The sequence below is a fragment of the Pleurodeles waltl genome, chromosome 2_2, assembly GCF_031143425.1.
Source record: "Pleurodeles waltl isolate 20211129_DDA chromosome 2_2, aPleWal1.hap1.20221129, whole genome shotgun sequence".
NCBI classification, from domain to species: Eukaryota; Metazoa; Chordata; class Amphibia; order Caudata; family Salamandridae; genus Pleurodeles; species Pleurodeles waltl.
In genome coordinates, this window is record NC_090439.1 from 854,341,026 (window position 1) to 854,362,338 (window position 21,313).

A 21,313-nucleotide genomic window follows, 5' to 3' on the forward strand; every position below is an offset into this window, starting at 1 on the left:
GTGGGCAAAACTGGGGCCACTTCCTAATCTTAGGATAAAACAAAAACCTAGGGTGGTGTTGGATACAAAGTTGTCCATCTTACGACATATAAATAAGACTGTGGCTACTTTTATGTGTCTTCTTTGAATTATCTGAAATATTCTTCCCCTGTTGTCAGTGTCCTATAAAGTAAACAGAGTCTGACTGCTTATTCTATCACGTCTGGACTGCGGCAACTCTCTATTCTTTGGCCTGTAGAACATGTGACCCAGAAGCTGCAAATTGTTCAAAAGAAGCCTACAGAAAGCCCTGTGTATTTGCCAAAATCCAATTTACAGTATTAAGACAAGCAAGTACATGAAGGATATGTTCTCCACAAACATTTTCATTAGACCTCTGAGATCGTGATCTCAATTTCTGCTTGATGTCCCCCACTTTAAAAAGACCAGAATTGGTGGGTGGATGCTCTTGCTGTTGCCACCTACAGCTTGGAACAAAATGCCTATCCACATGCGCTCTTACCCAGACCCCAGGTTGTTTAAAAAGGTGCTTAAAACATATCTTGTCAATTCTAAAATGAAGGTTTGTCACCCAGCTTTCCTTTAATCTTGATAATAATATTGCACCTAAACAAAAAAAAATCAGTTTTGCCAGCATTGAGATACCTTTTCTTGAGGTCTGGGTTTCATGCTCTAAAAGAATAATAAATAATTACACAAGACATCCTCTTTGTGGACAGAAGCAAACATCCCGAACCATGAATCCCTCTATTACATGAATTGCTCTGATACAGACCAGAACTAAAAACAAATGCAAAAGTCAAGGAGAAAGATGGAAACTGTGCTTGTATATAAAAAGGGCTACAAGGGGGTGCTAGAAAATTAGTGTCTTACATAATTAATTGACTCATTAGCAGAACTGTACAGTGAATTGCTAATGCCCCTTTATGACTGCATTAAGTCAAAAAGTATTGCCCAGTCCCCAGGATGACGGAGTATGGTTTTAGACTCCCCCTAGTTATAGTGAAGTATTTTCCCCTCAAAAGTTTCCAGAGTTTGACATTTTCTGCATTTGACAGAATGAAAAGGTGTTTCATGTGTGTACACCTTAGTTAGCTTGCCATTTGTATGTACCATTTGACAGCTATTAAATCATTGTACATTAATAACAAATGTCACTTGTCCTGTAAGCATCTGTTTGTTGCATGTACTGCTGTAAATTCACTTGCTCTGTATACTTTCACCATTTGGTGTTGGATTTGGATGTGTGCAAGTTGTTTTTCTTCAAAAAGTCTTGCGAGACACGATGTAAAGTGACTCCTCTTGGTGATAATGAGCATGGGCATCAACTTCATTGTTAGATTGTTTTCCCACAGGCGGGTGAAAACGGAGTGTGAGTAAGTAGCAGTAAAAGATGTCCATGCAAAAGAAGTCTTAAGAAGGAACTGCAACAGCCACAGGTGCCTGGGGAAGAGGGTGGGCGCATGTGACTCTACAGCACTACATGCAACGAACAGATGCTTACAGCACAAGTAACATTTCTTTCGATGGAATGTGTGGCTGAAGATTAACATGCTTTGAAAAGACTGTAAACAGTACCCTTCAGAAAGCGGTGGCTAACCTGCGGGTGTTGCAGTTGTTTGAAAAAGGGTACATAGCACTGCCTGTCCTACATTTGCTTGCTGGAATGCTAACACATCCATACAGTAATATTTAGTGAAAACATGTGGCGTACACCATGTAGTTGATTGACAAATATCGGCTATTGGTATATCACCCAGAAAAGCCATAGAAGCTTCTATCTTAAAAGGTAGAGTGAGCTTTAGGGGGTGCAGGCACAGCTCTTTTAGCTTTGGCGTAACATGTCTAAATTCATCTAATTATCCACCTTATTGCCTAATTTAGATATGGACTTTTCTCTATGAAGGGGGCAAAAAAGAAACAAAGAGTTGTTTAGTTTTACAAAACTCTATAGTTCTGTCGATATATTACATTAAAACTCTTTTTACGTCTAGTGTATGAAGGGTCCTTTCTGCAACTGAATCAGATTGCAGAAAGAAAACAAGTAATTCAACTGACTGAGGTGGAAAGCAGAAACCACCTTCAGAAGGAATTTTAGGTTAGTTCAAAGGACTACCCTGTCTCTGTGTAGCTGGAAGAAAGGTTCTTTCAAGGTTAATGTCTGGAGCTCACTGCACACCTAGGTGATGGCCACCAAAAACGCAACCTTACAAAAGTGGATTTGGAGGAGGCAGTTATGCAACAGTTTGAGTGGTGGACCCATAAGTCTGGTTAGTAAATGTTGAGTTTTCATGGCGGTGCAGAAGGAACTGGTGGAATTACTCTTTCAAGGCATTCCATGAATGCCTTAATAACTGGTACCTTGAACAAGGATAAGTGTTGCGTGTTTTGTAGGTAGGCAGCCACTGCAGTTAAATGGAGGCATATTGAAGTGTAAGCTAGACCAGAGGTCTGCAAATGGAGAAGATAGCAGACAATGTTTTGAACAGTTGCATTAAATGGATCAATGTGTTTACTGCGGTAGTAGAAATCAAATTTTTCCACTTAGCAGCGTAACACGCTCTAGTTGTTAATCTACAAACTTTTTTAAGAATGGTCATACATTCACGTGGGAGACTAAGGTAACCAAATTCTATGACCTCAGGAGCCAAATCACAAGGCAGAGTTCCTTTGGATTTGGATGCCTGATTTCTCCATGGTTCCGAGTGAGAAGGTCCGGGTTGAGGGGAAGCTTTTTGTGTGGAACTACGGAAAGCTCAAGAAGTGTGGTAAACCATGGCTCACGAGCCCAAGTAGGAGCTACTAGAATGAGGATAAGAGACATTTGTGTGAGCTTCCGAATCACAAACGAAAGAAGGAGAGGTGGAAAAGCATAGGCAAATTTCCTCAACCAGTTCATCCATCATTGACCTTGGATAGTGGGTATGGGAACCCGGAGGCGAAGGCTGAGCATTTTGCGTTGTCTGCAGGTGCAAACAGGTCTATCTGTGGAAATCCCAACTTGTGGAAGTATGGCAGGAGGACTCGGGTGGAGTTTCCACTTGTGTACTTGTTGTTCCATTCTGCTGAGGAGGTCAGCAAAGTCGGCATCCATCCCTGGGAGGTGTTATGCTACAGGTGAATGTTGTGACATACTGGCCAACGCCAAATCATGTTTTTGTAGATAAAGCATCGCGGTCATGTTGTTCATCTGGACCAAGACAACCTTGTCTATCAGGTGAACAAGGAAAGCTTACAGTGCTAGGTGAACAGCTTGAAGTGGAGACCCTGGCGTTTCGTGTCCCAGAGATCCTAAACTGTGATATCCTGTAGGTGAGCACCCCATCCTGTGAGGTACGCGTCCGCTGTGAGAATGATCTGCGGAACAGGATTGAGGAATGGCCACCCTTTTGATAGTATTGTGTGTACCACCATTGCAGAGAGTGATGAGTGCAGCTGTCTACCAACACAAGATCTTGTAACTGACCCTGTGTTTGATACAATTGGTGTGCCAGACATTCTTGAAGCGGGCGCATTTGTAGTCATGTATGTGGTACTACTGCATTGCAAGATGCCATCAAGATGCCATCACGCCTAAGAGTTGCATACCTAAATTGACTTTTATCTGTTGGTTGGGGTGAATTTGTTGTAGAGGCACTTGGATGTTTTGAATCCTGGCTGAATTAAAGTACCCTCTTTCTTGGCATGGTTACTCCCATTTTCTGCCTGTTGTCAGTGTGTTTGACTGTGTCCACTCGGATCCTGCTAAACAGGACCTCAGTGATTATGCTCTCTCCCTTCCAACTTGGTTACCATTTTCACCCCACATTTGGCATACTGGTGCACCCATGTAAGTCCCTAGTATATGGTACCCAGGTACACAGGGCATTGGGGCACCAGGGGATCCCCCATGGGCTGCAGCATGTATCATGACACCCATGGGGAGCCTATGTAAAGTGTATCTGCAGGTCTGCCATTGCACCCTGCATGAAAGGGTGCATGCACTTTTTTCACTACAGGTCACTGCACCAGATTACTATAAGTCACATCTATGGCAGGCCCTCCCAGCCCAGAGGGCAGGGTGTAAGTACCTGTGTGTGAGAGAACCCCTGCACTAGCAGAGGTGCCACCACAAACTCCAGTCCTATTTTCCTGGACTTCGTCAGTGCGGGGATGCCATTTTATATGTGTACTCAACATAGGTCACTAGCTATTTCCAGATACACAATGGTAACTACGAACCTAGGCATGTTTGGTATTAAACATGTCGGATTCATACCCCAATACTGTTGCCATTATTGGAAGTATGATCCCATGCACTCTTGGGGCTCCTTAGAGGACCCCCAGCATTGCTCCTACCAGCCTTCTGGGGTTTTCCGAGCACCCCAAGCTGCTGCTATCCCTCAGACAGGTTTCTGCCCTCCTCCTGCTCGAACAGCTCAAGCCCAGGAAGGCAGAACAAAGGATTTCCTTTGGGAGAGGGGGTAACACCCTCTCCCTTTGGAAATAGGTGTTACATGGTTGGGAGGAGTAGCCTTCCCAAGCCATTAGTATGCTTTAAAGGGCACATTTGGTGCCCTCCGTGCATAAATCAATTTATACCGGTACCGAGACCCCCAGTCCCTGCTATGGCGCAAAACTGGACAATGGAAAGGGGAGACCACTCCCCTGTACATCACCACCACAGGGGTGGTGCCCAGAGCTCCTCCAGAGGGTCCGTGGCTTCTGCCATCTTGAATCCAAGGTTAGCAGGGACCTCTGGAAGCATCTGAGTGGCCAGGGCAGGCAGGCGACATCAGAGCCCCCGCCGATAGGTGCACATCTGGCTAGGTGAACAATCCCCTTCTCAGGGCTATTTAGGGTCTCTCTCTTGGGAGGGTCCTCAGATTCGGCTTGCAAGATTCCAGCAGGATTCATCTACAACCTCTACTTCGGCTTCTAGCCACTGGAACTGCGACTGGACCCTACAGGAACCGACAATCTGCATCCACTTCGAAGACTCGGCTTGCAACATTGTTTCCACAGCTCCTTCCAGCTTCTGCAACATGTCACTGGCTGTGCATCCTCTGGGGGCGGCAAGTCTTCAGTCTGCAAGAGAAGGAAAAGGAATCTCCCTTGAAGTGAAGGAGTCACTCCCCTGCATTCGCAGACACCAACTGCAATGACGATCGGCTGCGTGGATCTCCTCTCATCCTGAGCCTCCGTGGATCCTGCATCACGGGTGGTGGTCTGGAGTAGTCCTATTGGTCCTCTCTGCCAGCTGTCCAGCTTTGGTGGAGGTAAGCCCTTACCTTCCCACACAGGACAGTTCTCCCATGTACCGCGTCCGCTTACAAGGCTTGTTGGCATCTCCTCGAAGGGATCTTCAGGCTCTGTGTAGCCCCAGCAGTCCTGCCTGCGACGCACAGCCCTCTGTGTGCTTCTCCTTCGGTGTGGGACCCTTCTCCAGTTGTGCGGTGTGGGACCCTTCTACAGTTGTGCGGTGTGGCCTCCTCTGCAACTCCTGGTTCCTCTTCCAGTGGGTCTCCTGTGGGGGCTGCCTTTTCTTCTGTGGACTCTCTGCCTTGCTGAGGGTTCCCCCTAGGACTTCCACCGTGGGTGGAAGCCTCCTGGACCTTGCTGGTCCCCGGAAGCTCCAGCACGACTTCTGCCTTTGCTAAGACTTGTTGGTGGCTTATCCACGCCGCTGACGACTGTAATCATCCATCCGTTGTGGGACGTCGACTGCATCCTCCAGGAAATTTTCACCTGCTCCAGGGGTGCATTCCTGACCGTCTTTGCCCTACCCTCGACCAACTCATGCAACACCAGCTGGGTGGGTAGTAGCTTCTGCTCCACCCCCTGGACTCTTCTGTGACTTCTGAACTTGGTCCCCTTCTTCCACGGGTCTTCCTCTTCAGGAATCCACAGCTGGTTTCTTGCAGTCTTGTCTGGGTGTTGCAATATCTTCTTTTTCTTCCTTTTGGGTGGTTTGGGGAAAAACCAGTAACTTGCTCATTTCTCCCTGGTTGCAGGGGGGGGGGGCACTGTGGTACTTACCTTTGGGGTTTCCTAGTTCCTCTAGCTTCCCTCTACACATTCCACTTACCTAGGTAGGGGTCCTGCATTCGCATTCCATTTTTTTAGTATATGGTTTGGGCTTCCACTAGGGTCACTATTGTCTATTTGCATTTGTGGTTTTCTATGACTATTTCTGCTTACTAGTGTACATATCTAGTGTGTTACTTACCTCCTATTGGAGGGTTGCCTCTCTAGTAATTTTTGGTAATTGTGTCACTAAAATGAAGTAACACTGAGTGTTTTCTTTCATGTGTGTACGTGCTGTGCGACTACAGTTGTATTGCATGAGCTTTGCATGTCTCCCAGATAAGCCTTGGCTGCTCACCCACAGCTACTTCTGGAGAGCCTGGCTTCTAGACACTGCCTACACTACACTAATAGGGGATACCTGGACCTGGTATAAGTACCTTAAGTACCCACCACACACCAAGCCAGCTTTTTACACTGGCTACATTAGGGTAAGCTAATCCCAGCTGTGTGTTGATAGATACAGCTGAATCTGTGAACGTTGAAGGTGAGATTTCTCTATGTTGATGGTAAAACCCAGTTGACAGAAGTAGCAGAGTGGTCTGAGTATGCTGTTGACAGAACAGCTTTGATGAGTCAGTCGTTCAGATACGGGAAGACATGAATGTTCTGTGTGTGCAGATGTGCTGCTACTACTGCTAGGCATTTGGTGAACATGTGTGTAGGATGCTGGCTCAGTTTATGGAGTGGCACCCTATACTGAGTCCAAGCAACCCTTCGTGATAGTCTTCTGGTGCCTAGATAACCAAAGCACTGCTAGCGGTGGCGAGCAGCTCTGGCTTATCAAGGAGAAGTGTAAAGCACTTACAATACCACAAAAGTCAGTCAGTGATGTTCACACAAGAAAGAACCACACCAATTGTTACAAAAATAAAGTATTCTTTATTATAACACTTGTACTATCCTATTGTTGGGATAACCCCACTTGGAGATATCTACACAGTAAAAATCATTAGAAACCAACAGGAAAAGCATAGAACTACATGGGACCCTATTCAGTGATGTCCACGTGGTGCAGGTAGGTAATGCCCACCCTTCTTAGGGAGAAGTTGCTACAGGCTGGTGAAGGAAGAAGTCCGGCTGCTGAGTCCAGGTGATTCAGGAAGATCCTAGAAGTCACCCACAAGCTGACCCACGTTGGTCGCCAGATAGCAGAGGGGTCAGTCATCAGCAGAACCACCAATAAGCATTGGCAAAAGCAGGAAGAAGCGGCAGGGAAGTTTGCAGGATTTTGGGGAGCAGCAAGGTCCTAGAGATTCGACCCTTGGAGGGAAATCAGTGCTGGCCCTCAGCAGGCAGGAGAGCCAGCAGGAATAATTGGAGCCCTCACGAGGGCCCACTGGCAGCAGGGACACGAAGTCACATGGGAGGCCTCAGCAGCACAACACAGGAGGAATCCCACACAACAGGTGTTGCAGAGTGGATGCTGTTCTTGGAGTTGCAGAGTACTGGAGGCTGGGGCTTCTTGGAGCTCGAAGGTTTTCGGAAGGAAGAGTCAACAAGCCTTGGTAACAGCAACAGACTGGGTTCACAGGGGTTCCGACCCAGTGGCTACAGCAAGGACCCACCGCCTCCCAAGTTGGATAGAAGACAAGTTGAACCTGGAGAGGGCCACAGAACCACCACCCTTGTAGCAGAGCCTTTTGATTTACGTGGGACAGCAGGACCCACCAGCCAGTAATTGTGAGGCCTGCAGATGCACAGGAGTGAATCCTTCACTCCAAGGGAGATTCCTTTTTGCTTCCTAGTGCAAACAGAGTCCTTGTGACCCTGGAGGATGCACAGCCATGGATGTTGCAGAAATCGTGCAGCAGCTAGAGAAACTATGTTGCAGTGAGAGCCCTCCCACCTGGATACAGTCTTGTTTCGGTTCCTAGGGCAGACCAGCAGCGGTTCCAGAGGCCAGGTTGCAGAACAGTCTTGCAGAGAGTTCCTTGTAGAGTCTTGCTCAACGTATCCTGGGACCCACCCTCAGGGGAGCCCTTAAGTAACCCTAGAAAAGGGTTGGAAAGTCCGCAGAGGGGGCCAGAGATGTCACCGACCTGGCTTAACCAGTCAGATGCTCCTAGGGGCTTCTGCACATCTTATTACCAAGATGGCAGAATCAAATGGCCACCTGGCAGACACCTGTTCCCCTCCATAGGGGAGGAGTTGGACAGGGGGGTGGTCACTCCCCTGTCCTTTGTGTGGTTTTATGCCAGTGCAGAAACAGGTGGTTCCTGCACTGGTGCAAACCAGTTTATGCAAGGAGGGCACCAAATGTTCCCTTTTAAGAAGTCTGGTGAAGCTGAGCGGCCACCTCACCACAATCCAGAAACACCCATTTCAAAAGCAGAGGTGGTCACAGCTCTTTCCTATATTAAATCCTTTGTTCTGCCTTCCCCTGTCGAGTTAGGCTCTTCAGCAGGTGGGCAGAACAGTGTCTAGGGTCGGCAGCAGCATGGGCTGGAACGCAGACCCTGCACGGCTGTAGAGGCAGATCTGGCAGACCCTCGAAGGAACCCCCAGAGTACATGGTTAAATGCAACTAACACTGGAATCAGTGTCGTTGCATGATTCCAACATGTTTGATACCAAACATGCCTAGGTTCAGTGAAGCCATTATACAGTTGGACTTCTTAAGTTGACCAGTGTCTACTACATACCTTAAAAGGGTTTTCCTGCACTTACAAAGCCCAGAGAATGGAGTCTGAGGATTGCAGGGGCACATCTGCTCATGCAGGGGTGTCCTCACCCTTAGAACCATGCACCCTGCCCTGGGGCTGAAGGGCCTACTTTAGGGGTGACTTACAGGATCAAAGAGCGGTGACCATGAAATAAAGTAAACCATACATCTGGGGTGAAAGGTGCATGCACCATTTAACACAGGCTGCAATGGCAGGGCTGTAGACACAGTTTGCATGGGCTCCCATGGGTAGCATAATACATGCTTCATCCCATTGGGGTACCCTAGTGTACCAATGGCCTGGGTACCCAAGTACCATGTACTATGGATGTACAGGGGTACACCAGTATGCCAATTGTGGGGTGTAAGGAGTACTTACCAACCAAATTTAGGGGAGAGAACACTGAAACTGGGGTCCTGGTTAGCAGGATCCCAGTCTACTACTACAGTCAAAACACACTGACACCAGGCAAAAAGTGGGCATAACCTTGTCAGAAAGATCCTACTTTCATAGAGTAACAGAGACAGTGTTGGCATATTAACAATGTCCTGTTATGCAACTTATGATGCAGATGATTTTAAACAGTCTCAAACCTCTGTAATATATAACTTTACTGAGTGGACATGGGGCTTACAGCATTATAAAATAGGGTCAATAGCTGTGCCATCCCATTTTCTACTGAAGTTCATCCAGCTCCCCTTCTCTCTGTGGAGCTCATGGGTCCTAGAGTAATAGGACACTGTTCATGGGAAAATCATCATACTTTAGTAACCGATTTACTATTCATTTGTTTGGTTTTAGGTAGGTTCATTATCAAAGATTCGATTCACAATAGCAACTAGGCCAAAGAAGTTCCAGGACTGTTCCCATTCCAAGAACAGGAATAGATGTCTCACGCATTAAATAGTGGGCTGCTTCATCATTGGCTGTCTATCCACACGCTAGTAAGATAGTACTACCAGCGTGGACTCAAACAAGAACTCTTGGGAGTGCTTAGCTAAAGTGCCAACTGGATAGAAGCAGGGATACAGATAATATACTTAAAAATGCCTGTTATTATACCCAAAAGAGTTTCTTATTAGAGGGTACCAAAGGCATGAATAAGACTAGCTCAGGTTTCCAAGGGATTGTAATGTAATGGGATACGGTATACTTTGGGAGAGCGTGGTTAGGTGACATTCCCTCACTCTCAGATTGCGATAACTGCAGAAACCTCTGGGAATTGCTTTACAGACTCACCGATTAGCCTTAGCTGCTCTCCACACCTACTCTATAAGAGCCTTGGTTATTTGGAACCACTAACACTATCACTTAGGGTTCCCTGGACTCAGTATTGAAAATTCCTTAATTGATCAAGGATTGATGCATTATTGGAAAAGACAGGAATTATTACCTGGAAAATCAAAGAAAAACGCTGTGCCTTAGTTGAAGCCAATTGGACTAGGTACATACTCAATTGAAAATGAATATGCCTGTACATAGAGGTCAAATCAAATGAGGGAAGAGAATTATAGTTTGATGTAATTATGCCTGTCAATTTTTTTAAGCAGAGTATAAGATTTAGGATTTTGCCATTAGCATATGTAAAGGGAGAGTAACCGCTCCTGATTAATAGCTCGGTCAAATGCCCGCTTTGGCGGAACAAAAAAGAAATGATGGAGCACCTTCTACTACCAGGTCCCCTGCACATGGCTACAAGGACGAACTGGCTCAAGTTGGCCCTAAAAGCACAGCATGTTACTGGGTACTGCACTTGCAATGTTAACGTGCAAAATGCAAGTTAATGAGACATTCGTAAGTACAGTCTCTACGTTTTATAGTCATACTGTGATAAAAACGACTAAAATACATTAATGTGGAAGAAATAGCTATTACTCTTTGTTATGTATTTCAGGGTGGGTTTAGGAATGGTGATATGCCAGAGAGATATTGTGTAAGGCGATGTGGCACCTTATGCACATGAGGCACTAGACATATTTAGTAGATTATGTATCTGCATTTGCGGATTGGTAGATGGGAGATTGTGCAGCATATGTCTGTATAATTGTGTGTGTTGTAATGTACATTTTTAGGTTTAACTCTGTTTGATTGTTTTGCAAAAAAAGAATATAATAAAACAGTACCCATCTACATCCAATGGCTGGTGCGGAACATAAAGAAAGAATGCATAAAGTAACTAGTCAACAGAAATAGGAAAGTTAACAGAGGAAAGTAAGGTAGAGGGAGGATAAAGAGGGGGAAATAGTTGCTCAGCTAATCCTAGATCATGCTATGAAAATCACCTTAGGATGAATAAGAGAGGAGGAGGGGACAGGTATGGTTACCCTGGTCTGTCAGTCAGTAGTCTGGGGTATATGTGTGAGCCGCAGTGTGCGGAGATAACCTGGGCAGGTCAGTTCTTTAAACTCAGTAGACAGGAATGTAACGTACATTTTTAAAGTTGTGTGTTGCATTTAAGTTGTATGTTTTTGCAACTCAAATACACTTATTTGATAATCATGAGGATGATGACAAATACAACATAACTCTGGTTCACGATTGACTTTGATTGTCAAATTTTTTATTAAAGTTTACAATAAGTAAGAATTAAGATACAGTCATAGTAAGACCTCAAAACAGAGTACATGGGAACAATGCAGCTCAGGCCTAAGCTTCAAGTTGGCATTTCCAGCCAAGTCCCAACTAAGGCAATAAAAAAAAAACTAACCGAAAAAACAAGAGAAGAAAAGAGGTGGATACGAGGAGAGAATGTATTATTCTGCCTTCTCAAGGAAGATGTTACCGTAACATTGCCCTTCATTAACTGGTCTGTACCATTCATATCAAAGTATTTCACTATATAACAGGCATTGGCCTCAGGTCAGGTTCGAACTTCTGCAACATTGGTATGGATCACTATCAAAATTGGACTCGAGATCTACTCAAAGAGGTGGACTTGATGGACAAGTTATTTACCTTAGGGTCCAGCCACCCCTCCCATTCCTCACTGAAGGAATAAGGCTCAGGATAGGAGTCAGAGGGCAAGACTTCTATCAGCGACAGATTTGGCATCGTTCGACACCAGTCTAGCTCCGTGTTGCAGTCGGCAATGAGGATGGGGGAAGCACTGGGAGCCTCGATGTCCAGACTGATGCCAGGAAAGGTTGAGGTGGTACAACCAGCAGAAGTCAAGATCCAGACCGGAACCCAAAGGGACCCCTTCCAACTTTGCGGTGCCCAAGGTGCGCCAGCAGAGTCGGACTGCCCAAAAATGAGGTGCATGGACTCATACAACTCCTTGAGGTGGGCAGGGGTCATTCCGGCTCCCAGAAAATCGGGGAGGCGTGGAGTCATCCCAGATGCGGGCTCTGCAGAGGGAGGCTTGTAACGATGATGTTATCGCTCCCTCATCTTGTTGGTCGACGATGAGGTGAAGTCGAAAAACACTTCGCTTCCTTTGACCTCTTCTTATGCCCCAACTTACACAATCGTCTCGAGGACGTGGAGTGGGACGACAAAGAGGGGGGACTCCACGGCCGATCCCAAGACCTTCCTCTCGACCGAGATCGGGACTTCCGTGGAGCCTAGAGCTGGACTGTCATGAGCTTTAGGGACCGCTCCATCAAAGCTTTTGGATTCATGTACCTGCACTAGGAGCACGACTTTGGGTCGTGGTCGCGCTTCAAACAGCAAAGGCACTCAAGGTGCAGATCTGTCACGGACATCGCCGGATGACAGGATCTGGAGGGCTTGAAACCGGTCTTGCGAGAAGACATCCCTCGATGCAGTAGGAGTAGAATACTCAAAAAAAGTTTTTACAAAAGTCGAAAAAGACCAGTCAAAAAACAACTGAGGTGTAGCTCTTTCTTTGGATCAGTCCTGGCTGGCGCAGAAATAAAAGAACTGACAGTGCACCGGGTGGTGCCAATATAGGACCTACACCATCATATGTGGCGTGTATGATGCCGTTGAAAGACGTAGAGCCGATCAATGCCACCTAACGGTGTGCAGGGGTACTACTCGAGAAAAATCTCCAGGTTCAGACTGACGCCTGGGGAAATTCTAAGGTAAGGAATCTGCAACTAGCTGTCTCTATCAGATTGTTCAGTTTGTATATTAGTCTTTGTGTGTGGCCAAAGCATCATGGTTTCTCTCCATTTGTTTATCGTCGGGGGTGGGGAGGGGTTTTCAGTGTCTCAAATGCACATTGTTAACACTGCAAGGGTCAAATTCAGCTTCCTCATTGGCTCTGATGTTTACATTCAAAACCCACATCGCCAAGAATACACACAATAACAATGCTCACAACAATCTTACGGCAATTCTTAAACCCAGATACAAACTTTGGAACTTCTATACAAGTTATGGTCATCTCCCATGTTGATGGACATCACCTCCTTAATCATCTTCCTGGTTTCACCCCTGTCCCATTAAAAAGAGCAGACTTCAACATACAGAAAGTCTCATCAACACAATGAAGAAATACATTTGCATCTTACCCATGCTGCTAGAAGTACATTGGCTGCAGATGGTATTGATTTGTTCTTTGTTTGATTTTGGAATGACAGAGATATTGAAAACTGGGTGAAAATTACCAAGTTTGTTGGTGCTAGCATTGATCTACAGTAGGACAATTTAGTGTTGCTATAGTGATCAGAAACACACACAAAAAACTACATTCAAAGATCCGGCTACAGACTCTCTCCCCGCTGCTTGAAACAAAATATGGAGCCTACTTGAAACACTGCTACACCTTGCTTGGCAAATGTAAACAACTTAAAACACCGCTACTCCTTGCTTGGCAAATGTCAACAATGTTTTAGGCTGGCTGTGATAAGTGCCTCCAACACTTGTGATGGGTGCCTAATGGCCCACGGAGAATCGCCAATGTCATGATGGTACATTATAAACCCTTCATACTTTACACCGAAACATGGTCTTTCTTCTTGAAAATCCTGAAATTTCAGCTTCTGATGCCTCACTGAGAAAGCTTTTGTTTACCTTGATATAAGCTTCTTTTTTTAAAAACTTACTGAAGAGATATACTTGTAAGAATGGAATGTGAAGAGAAGCTACATTCTAGTAGGACTAATTGGAAGGTTGGGGGGCAGAGGACTGGACAGAGTGGAAGGAGAAGGAAGCTGGGAGTTATTGATGCTGTACAAGATGGAACATCACTAAAATAAAGCAACTCTTACCTTCATCAATTCTGCATAATTACTACACTTATCTTTGCTTGTTCACATGGATTTCACATTGGTAATGTTTTAGCTACTCTTACATAATTTACAGATATCTGATTAATACCCAGTACACTTTTCACAAAGTTAGTCATGACAACTATGCCAGATAAATTATGTAAAGCACTTTGACATACCAGGAAGTCTCATTTCCAGATATCCCCGTATTCTGCTGATCAGCTCTGCAGGAGGGTGCTCTCCAGAAGGACCTGCTCTAGCTTCATGAGTGCGAACGTCCAAAAGCAAGATCTCATTCAGCATGATCTGTCGCAGCTTAGGGGAGAACTCTGTGACAAGCTCTAGGCAGGCAGAAAATAACTGCTTTGCACGGACAAAATCCTGAAAGACATATAGAATATGGAAAACTATATCAAAGCAATAGTAGAATCACTTGTTTTTAGAAGCATGAAAATGTACAGGATTACATATAGCTGGTATGTGATGTAAAAGAATACTAGAAAAGATAAACTTGTGTGGACCAACAAACACATGCATCAAAGCAATGCACTGCTAAATATATTTGAATTCCAAGGCATTAACTGATCCCTCTACTTCTCACTTGAGGTGGAAACATGACACACAAATACTGAGACGTTCATCTGCTATGGGTAAACACTTCACTTTTAAAAGCATTTTTTTAGCTTTTCCAAATATTTAGGAGGAAAAATATTTATTGGGTAAGGCCAGTAAAGAAAACAAACATATGTAACTCAACAGAGTAAGCTAGGGCAAATCATTGATCACTAAGGACTGCTAGATGGATGGACTGGCTGTCCGGAGGCATTGTGTCATGAAAGGAAACTGAGACAGTTCTACGCAATACGGTATATTTTAAAACCGACCGTTCGAAGATGTGGCAGGGCAAGCAGTCTGCAGGCCAGAAGATCTTGCAGAACTGTCATCACCTTTGACTTCTACTTTTGGAGGAGTTGGAGCAGGAAGTAAAAAGAGTTATATCAGAACCTCTATCTGCATTTAGTCTTGATTGGAAACTTACTGAATAACATCACCACATACCTTGGTGGGATTAGGGATGGACCTGCCAAAACTGGTGTCAAAATTAGGGGTAAATGAGAAGGAACATCGAGTATTACCAAACTTAGGAAATCTGCAAGACCCAACAGTAAAATAGGAAATTCTTGACACTATATATATATATATATATATACACATATATACATACATCTCTCTCTCTCTCTCGCCCCCACCTCTCTCTCTCTCTCGCCCCCACCCCCACCATATATTTGCCCAGGAACAAGCTAAAGTGGTTTTGTTGTGGAGGAAGAGGAAGGTTGCTGTTGCTCACTTCTCCCCAAAGCTTTGCCTCTACATTTAAAAACCCAAACATTCCGCATGGGCTACTAAGTGAGTTGCAAATGCTGATGGTGACAGAAGACGAGGCCCTCTGGAACAACTTTTGAACTTTCAATAGTGCTGGTGGTACTGGCATGCTGCAGAAGCTAAAGCCAGAGAACATATGGCTATTCTTAAATCTCTGCAATGGAGAGTCAGCTTTATCGTCGAACAGCTGGGCTCTATCAACTGGCATTTCTATTAATTAACCCTTGGCAGACCTAGTAAACCAGTGGCACACTTTCAAGCATGTCTGTAGATGACATTACTGAATTTCACGGTGTAAGCAACTCAGTTCCCGGATTCCAGACCAGAGTATTTATCTGCTTGGCTGTGTCCTGTCCATCTTGAAATGTTTGTGCAAAAAACATTCAAAGCTCTCTACAGATAAGTAGAGGGAAAGTGTTCAGTTTACCTCTTTAAGTGGAGGCTTGCACCATTGTATTCTCACATAATGGGTGCTATGTCAGAAGCTTTGACTCCCCGGGTGCTGGTCTACAGCGTCTCACAATGGAGACACTGACAGTAAAAGTCAAAATGCCCTTGCAGTAAGCTGCAAATAAAGGGCCAACCAAGGATATGTTGAAAGGTAGAAAGGGGCTCGTTACTAAAGAGCTCAGGCTAAAGAATCTCAATTAATTGTTGTTTCCTCAGATGGCAGAGGGAGTACCAACAAGTTTGCAGCACTTCTAATGAGGCATTCTCTTCAGTAGGAGGGCCATGTAGCAAATCAAGGGTTGAATCTGGTGAGGTGTCAAGCACACTGGCATCCTGTAAGTCAAGATAAAGGCCAGCATCAGCATAACACAAAAAGAGGCAATTGTTGGAAAATTAGGATTACCCCCCTTCTCTGCATCTCATACATCAGAACTACACCCAAAAGAATCCAAACATCTTCTCGCTTGCCATGGGGATGGGAATGCTCTAAGCCTCAGTGAGTCTGAAAGAGGTTTGGGCTTTATTATAGGAGATTAAGCACGATGCATGGGCAGGATGCTCCCACCGATATTAATTTTTCCTAAAACAAATCTATCTATCTACTTATCGATCATCCCTTGCGTCTAGTGGGCGTTCGGCCTCGCAACCTGGGGTAAATCCAGGGTGGGGCAGAAAGACTATTGGCGCAATTTTGTGGTGGGGGCATAGCCTGATGCCAGGGTAGGCCACTCTTACTCTTCTTTTATTTCCCCTGTTGTCTAGTGCCAATGGGCTTTCTGCACCCCGAGGGAGGGTGGATTAGGGATAAATCATTTGAGGGGAGGGGGGGGGACCTGGTTGAAGACCCTAGCAGGTCGGGCCAGTTCTGGCAGTTCTACCTGTACAAAAATATTTTGGTCACAGTAGAAGGTAAAGCCAACAAGGTAGTGGATTGGCACTCACAGAATTCACAGGATATGATTCTTTGGAAGTTGGATCCATCGATATTTGCCGAACTGGAAATCAGGTTGAGTCCCTTTGTCAGTGGACCTATTCACTTTGAAGTTTCATCACCAGTTGGACAGATTCTTCAGCTGGAGAAAGGAGCAGGTATATGTGTTTCTCCCTTTCACGATGATCATGTGTTTATCAATGCAAGTGCGACAATCTAAGGTGACTTGTGGTCATCACACAGATTAGAAGACTGCAAGTTCGGTTCCCAGTTGTGACAGAAATTTCTCTAGATTCTTCAATCTGAGTTTCCTTATCTCCTCGAGGCTCAGTCAGAGAATCCCCATCACATGGTGACAGCTGAAAGGTTCCAGCTCATAGCCTAGAGGATTACTAGGAACAATGGAAAGTACCAGGCTTTTTGAAAACAGCTGAACAAGTCTTGGGACAAGCACAGACAGAGGTCTGCCTGGACATGATGGACAAGTTAGTGTATGGAGAGAGGAGAGAATCCAGTTGGGTCAGACGTGGGCACATTTGGAATTTTTCTGTGAAAAATTATAACCACATTCCAGCTGGCCATCTCAACGGGGCGCCTCCCAATTGAGGCTTCTTCTTCAGGGGAACACCCTTTGGCAAATAGGTTGATGAGGGGAAGTCTGTTTCTTCTCCCTGGGACCTCAATACTCATACTTGTACGATGTGAACAGAGTTCCCAATACGCCATCTTTAAGGACAGAGTAAGAGATACCTCTCAAAGAAAGAATCATCAGTTAAGCTGCCTATTCGGTTGTGTCTTGTTTCCTGTCGGCAAATGACAGACTCTTGGCATTGGATATTACAGGTATGGTGTTTAGCCCCGAAGGAGATAACTTTCATATTTTAAGGAAAACCAATGAAATTCTAGGACAGTTTCCTATCCAGCTTTTGATAAGGCATCCAAACTATGTGTGGTCAAATGCTTGCTGGCTTATGAGAATATGACTGAAGAACTGAGAGCCTCAGGTGAGCGTCAGCTCTTGATTTCCATCCATAAGACTTTGAAGGTAGTTTCTTCCCCCACTACAACCAGGTGGGTGACATAGATTATGCAAGAGGCAGGTACAGATATGTCTATTTTTGGGACACAATCGACCAGCGAAGCAGTGTCCTCCAAGGCTCTTTCTCTGGGGGTGAGGCTGAAAGACATCATTAATGTTGTAGACTGGTCTTCAGATTCCATGTTCAAAAGTTTCTATTGTACACCAGTTTTGGGTATGGCATATTTGGTGGTCGATAAGTTTGAATGACCATAATCCTTACCTCTGGTCCCAACACAGAATGTAAAAATTTCCCACCAATCAAGATAAAAACTCTTGAGAGAAATGGTATAGGATAAAAAGAAGAGCCTGGATGGATAGACAAAGTAAGGTCTAAGTATTGATTGATGATGTTCAGGCATATTTGTCTGTTATACACTTTAACTATTTGATGAGGGTCAGAGCAGGTTATGTTGTAATGGTATGGAATGCCATGACTTAAAAGCATTTCTAGTTTTTTGCAAGGAATGACACCTCTAAACAACAACTGGCTACTGTCGTACAAAGAAAAAGTGGGCCAATGAGGACTGTAATTGGTTACAGTTTTTTTTCTATCTTCTTTTCCCTTGATTTGAAGGCCGCTTTAATAAATAAAGTGAAGAAAATGGAGCCTGTGTCTCCTCAATAGAACTGAAAATTTCCATCATGCAAGCTAGGGAATTTTATATTTAGCTCCTCAATGAATTGTTGCTAAATGAGGGATAAGGATATACCGAGTGTCTGAACTGCACAACTTATAAGCAGGAAAATTGGGATAAATCCCACCATTTATCTTGACCAAACTGTGTGATCCAAAGCAATTACTTCTGTGCCTCAATCACCCTGATCATCACATTTTAGGGCACCTTGAAATAATTCAGATCAGGGTGTAGCTGTATAAACACCTTTCTTGTACATGGGTTAAAGGACTGTCTTGCTCAATCCATAAGAACACGACAGGCCTTTTATCAGGACATACAACAAAAGACTTGCCTCTTGCATAAAGAATTGCATCATTGCCGAGGAAGAAGGTGGCGGGCGGTTTATGACTGTCTCTAAGATCATGTTTAGAAACTATCACACCTAATAAACGCCATTCATGCAATGATATCACCTGGTGTATTAAAGTAACAATCAAATGTTGGAGGAATATATATTATTTGAATTTTAAAAGATTCATATTTTTAAATGAAGTCTGTTGCTTGCACAATTTATATGCTAAATATTTGGATGGCTTGACTCATGCTGTTGCTCATAGGGCGAAGCAAGGCCAATACCTCTCTCTCACTGTTAATGTACTGCCCCAACCACCTCTAAAAGTACCAGTCCAGAATAATCAAAAGTAAAACATGAACAAATCTGGTTTGTGCATTACACTTAAAATGGTGATAATGGTAACCCATAATCTTCCAATAGGCAACCCAAAGTATACATTCATAATGTTTAAAATGATGGCTCTCTAGATACATTCATAACGTTAAAGTACCTCCTGTGCTGATGTCCGTACAGTAGAATGATTAAGTGCATCCCTTAGGGAAATATCGCAGACAGAGTCAGCCACACACGGTTTGCTGATAGTGACACTTGTAGAGGCTTAGAACTGCTTGCCTGCTTGAGATTCATGCTGCTAGCCTCAGGAAACAGAGTCTCCTCCATTTTTTTTGCTATTCAACTGCCACTAACACATGCAGAGTTGGGGCGAGGAGAATCGTGGGAATATATGAGCTCACCACGAGGCCCCTTTGGAAATGTGTAGTAGAGGAAAGAGAGAGAGGCAGTGGGGCAATCCTTGGTGCACGATGTTGAGCCGGGCAGGGTGTGCATGGATCAGAATTCCAGTGCTGGCCTGCACACACCCATGCCCAGCAGTTACCTATGGAGGGCACAGCACACCGCATGGTTAAAAGTGCGAGGTGCAGTCAGTATTTTCCCATTGTATACAGTCCAATACACCAGATTCAGGCAGAAGACTGTAAGCCCAAAATGGCTTTATTTTAGCTGTCTTCCACTTCAACGTAAGTCAATGAGGAAAATAAATTACCTTTATCTTTTTTTTCAAAATCCTTATCATTTCAAGTACAACATCTTGGCATGCACACTACTGCAAAGTTACAGTCACTGTAATCCACAATTTGGAACATGCTAATCCTGTGATTTACCATTCTCTGCCTTATCTATCATGGTCATCATCAGATGGTCATCTACACTAAGGTGAGGGTGCTGAGGATGTGAATACGTTTTCTGCCTTTTTAAGAGTTTTTACAGGTGAATTTCAAAGTGAGTTCTTACTGCTGGGATTCAAAAACAATTGTAACATCTGGATTATTTGTACACAGTTCTTTAATCAGGAGGAGGGAGTAGCTAAAACTACTCTCAGGGACTATTGGGCCATTATTCCTCTTATGGGACAGCTAGAGCCTCCATTTTGGTTAGTGCGCATTCTAGCTTCCCAGTGGACCACATGTTTGTCACGCAGCAAGCGGTATTGACACGGCTGCACTAAGGTGGGGGCGCTTGAGGGTGTGAGCACGTTTTCTGCCTTTTTATATGTTTTTATTGTTGAATTTCAAATAGTGTTTTTACAGCTAAACTTCATGACCAATTGTAACATCTGGCGTGTTTGCACTTAGTTCTTTAATTGGGAGGTGGGAGCAGCTAAAACTATTAAAACTACTCTCAGGAACTATCAGGGCATTTTTCCTTTTATGGAACAGCTAGAGCCACCACTCTGGTTAGTGTGCGGTTTAGCTTCCCATTGAGCCACATGTATTTCAAGCAGCACATGGCGCGGACGCGCTGGTGTCGCACCGAAGGTGCACCACAGACAGGCCGGTCTGCGTCCATCAGGGGCTTCGAAACGGACAGCACCAGTCATTATGTTCAGAACACCACAGAAGGTAAACCCAGCCTTATATACAGTTATGAACATTTGGTTAGCCTAGCTCCCGCTTGGAGTTATTTGTATAAGGCTTTGGAACCTGCTAGTTCAATTGATTATTTGTGTACTTAATGTTGTTTTAATGTGAATATACAGGTCCGTACAAAACCCGTACCGTATCATCAGGGGTGGAGTCTAAGATGAAGGTTGGATTCCCCGCTGCCTTAATTAAGGCACAATCCATGCCTAAAATTGCGGACAACATTTACGAATGTTTGTACGAAGAAACTCCCAATGAATTGTTTGTGACAGAAATCTGGCTATCTGAGTTTGTCCTGTCCTACGATTCCAAAGGTTACAGACTGTGTAAGGAGGATCACCTGAGTGGTGGTAGTGGGGAGGGTGCCATGATTTTTATTAAGACGTTTGAGTGTACACCACTCCCTATAGTAGTTTGGAAAGGGGCAGAAATACTTGGCTATTGTCTCATTCTCTCACCCTACTAATCAGTGGCCTGGGCTTAGTTTATAGACCCCCTGTGCCCAGCAGGTCCTTTCCTCACTACACTGTAGCCCACTGTCACATCTTCTCCCTAGGTATGCCCACTTTTCACTTTTGGGATATTTTAAACTCCATATGGACAACATAAAGGAGAAGGACGTGATGTCTCTGAATGAGAGCACTTCCTCCTTGGCATTGTCAACT

The 21,313-nt window shown here is 44.6% G+C and overlaps 1 protein-coding gene across 1 annotated transcript in view; it reads right to left on the minus strand.

Annotated features, from left to right (window-relative positions):
- Positions 1-21,313, minus strand: part of INTS8 (integrator complex subunit 8) — a 629,314-nt gene that overhangs the window by 293,461 nt on the left and 314,540 nt on the right. The window contains exon 16 of the mRNA XM_069220496.1: positions 14,089-14,290. Coding sequence (XP_069076597.1) covers positions 14,089-14,290 — 202 coding nt within the window. The remainder of the gene's footprint in view (positions 1-14,088; positions 14,291-21,313) is intronic.